General features: G+C 42.6%; 1 protein-coding gene across 1 annotated transcript; it reads left to right on the top strand.

Annotated features, from left to right (window-relative positions):
* The first annotated feature begins 566 nt into the window (after positions 1 to 566).
* LOC144696593 (small integral membrane protein 30) lies at positions 567 to 2472 on the top strand. The gene has a single exon (XM_078568080.1). The coding sequence runs from the start codon at positions 608 to 610 to the stop codon at positions 782 to 784; it is 177 nt and encodes a 58-aa protein (XP_078424206.1). The 5' UTR covers positions 567 to 607; the 3' UTR covers positions 785 to 2472.
* The last annotated feature ends 500 nt before the right edge of the window (positions 2473 to 2972 follow it).

The following is a 2972-nucleotide window of genomic DNA, read 5'->3' on the forward strand; positions in this document are numbered from 1 at the left end:
TACATAAGCACCTCCAATGCACAATGATATCTGCAGGGAGCAGTAGCTGGAGAAATGTAAATCCATAGGACCTAATTTTCCATTCATTAATTTTATATTTTTTTTTAAAAAAGTACTCTTCCCAACCTATGGAGGAGCAATTGCTCCTCATGTTGCTGAGAGAAATGTCAAATTAAAGCAAGTTTTATTTACATAGATATTAACATTAACTTATTGCGTTAAAGAAAAGAAGCTAATTGGACAATTTTAAGATAACGTTTTTTTTTTGGGGGGGGGGGGAAAGAGGTTAATGCAGGGACCTAATCACATGCACCGAATCTGCCAGTTTTATATTTGTTAGGATCAATGTTGCGTGTTTAAAAAAAGGACGAGGTGAGCGTGCACATTACCCCTGCGGCAATGCTATTTCATTTCATACAGTAAAATAAAAGTGCTTGTAACTAATGGGCCCAATGGGCTTGTTCGATCCGCGCGTCTGTCAAGGTCCCGCCGGTTCAAGCGGCGAAACCCACACACACACAGACACAAACACACGTCAAAGGCTGCGGGGCGGAAGTGCTGGGGCAAATCATCTGATCGCAACAGGGATCCGACTGCCGCGTGCAACATGGCTTGGTGGCGGCCCGGGCAGGCCGTGTGGGTGTGGGTGCTGGCTCTGCTGCCGGTAGCCCAGGCTTTCGATGGAGGAGACGCGGTGGCGCTGCTGCTGGGACTGGCCCTCAGTGCGGTGGGAGTGTGTGCCTGTCTGGGCTGGTACTCGCGGAGGAGAAACCCGCAGCTCTGAAGAGTCCTTCCAGAGGAGCGACAGCGGGGCGGGCGGGGGCCCCCCCCCTGGTCACTAGAGCCTTATCCTTTACAAAACACACACACCCACCCACCCACCACCGAGCCCGGGAGAGGCGAAGCCGAGCATCACCAGGATGGACAGACGCGCCTTCGCTGTTTTGCAGACTTTTTGTGCCGGCGCCGTGAGCCCGGAGAAGCTGCCACTTTGCCATCCCGCCTGTCCCTCTGCATTGCTGGGCCCGACAAACCCGGGTGCCCCCCCGGGCAGGACCACCCCATTCCGGCTACAGGAGCATCTCCGTCCGTCTAACAATCACTACAGCGAGCATGGGGAAGACGGCTTCAAAACGTTCTGCAGCCCTCCGGATGTCTTGTTTAAAGCTTTTAGTGAGATTTTTCCCCCCCCACTCTGTAACATTTTGATTTGGAGCTAAAAGAAAATGAAACGCGGAAGTTAACATCCTTGTTTTCGTTTCCTGGTCTACAGACTGCTGCAAACGCGGTGCTTTTGTTTTTCGATGAGCAATTGTGACATTTCCCCCCTCCTCCCCCCCGCCACAGATATTTGCTCCAATTGATTTGAAGAGTTAGACTTTAGGTTTGGTTTAAATCTTCCACGCTTCTGTTACCGAATTCGCCCCCCGTCCGTTTGATTATTGCCACCTAGTGTCTCCGTTTTTAAAAAAAAGAAATGTATGTCATAAATGCAGTTCCATTATTTGTGCTCTCTTTAACCATTTGTCCCACAGCTCTTTGTGGGCTGCTTGTTTATATCACCGGCGAATGTAAAGGAGCTGAGGGCATTCGTTGTGACCCAACAGACTAATGACTGGAAAACATGAGTTAATGTTGTGCGATTTGTATCAATTTGGATTTTGGTAAAGGCATCATAATAAACCACCTTTGATGTCTTTGTTTTGTGTAAAATTAATTTTAATAGTCAAACAGTATAAAGGACAATATTATCCTTCAATAACTGCAAGGCTTAAAGGTTGATGCCACTTTAATACAGCGCTTTTCACAGTTGGGTTGATTCACTTTTCCAACTTATAATGTGCAGAATCAAAACCAGATCTCCCTTGTATGTTAAGGTAATTCTCAGTTTTGTTCATATAACCCATTTCAGCTTGCACAGGTGCCAAGGTGCAATGATGATGGACTGACCCGTGTGTCTTGCCGGTTCCTTCCTCTCAGCAAAGTAATAAGCATGACCAACATACCACTATACATTGTAAATAAGAAATAGTTTGTTTCAAGCTATGCTTTCAGGGTTAATTAAACATGTGATACCTAAGGACTTTAAAATTTCTAGCAGTTGTTTGAAAACTTTGGCTTTGATATCAATGTGAAACTTTCTCACTGTCCCTACTTCCTGTTTCTTGGCTTCCAGCTTGTTCCACTTCCCACTCCCTAACTGAATATCCAAGCACCTGTGCTTCAGTTGATGTCATTTCTGAACATGGTGTATTGTGAAATTCATATATCCTTCTGGTTATTTGTACCCAATAATGCATTGACTTTGTATACATGATATGCACAACTAGATGTTATGAATTATGTACAGTGTGTAAATCATGCGTTCTAGTAATTGTATGTTCTATGCATGTACATCTTAATCTTGTGCTGTGGATATGCATATACAGAAAGGAATATTTGTTTAGAACATAAACAGATTTTATTTTTGAATTATCAGGCACAGATTATTCCATATGCCAGTCATTAATTCTTCATTGAGGATTCCATTTTATATCAACAAGAGGGCATGTTTTGGCTATCCATCCACCATGATAGATGCTTCTAGTAAAAACTAAATAGAAATACATTATATGCTGGGCCTAGTTTTGTAAAAATGTACTTTGCAATAATTCCTTTTGGTATACTTGGGTCTCCACAGCTTCTCCTCTCAATCCACACTACGCTCTCATAGAATCTAATTCTCTATTTAAACTTTTATTGAATTATTTTTATTATTAAAGGTAATATAGACAATTTCTTCCAGTGTCTAAATAGGAATTCCTGTGGCCAATCATAGTAATTATGTATTGGCATCCTTTCACTATGTTTCCATGGAAAAGTGATTTTAAGTGTTGTGCTTTAAAGTGTAGTGTATTCATACAATTTTTAGAAAGGGCTCTGAGATTAGAAGTAGTTAAGAGCTAATTTTTAATGTTGATCTAGAAATATAA

This window comes from Cetorhinus maximus, chromosome 22 (genome assembly GCF_964194155.1).
Source record: "Cetorhinus maximus chromosome 22, sCetMax3.hap1.1, whole genome shotgun sequence".
Taxonomy (NCBI): Eukaryota; Metazoa; Chordata; class Chondrichthyes; order Lamniformes; family Cetorhinidae; genus Cetorhinus; species Cetorhinus maximus.

Coding starts and splice junctions, on each gene's coding strand:
- LOC144696593 (XM_078568080.1), top strand. CDS start 608: ATGGCTTGGTGGCGGCCCGGGCAGGCCGTGTGGGTGTGGGTGCTGGCT.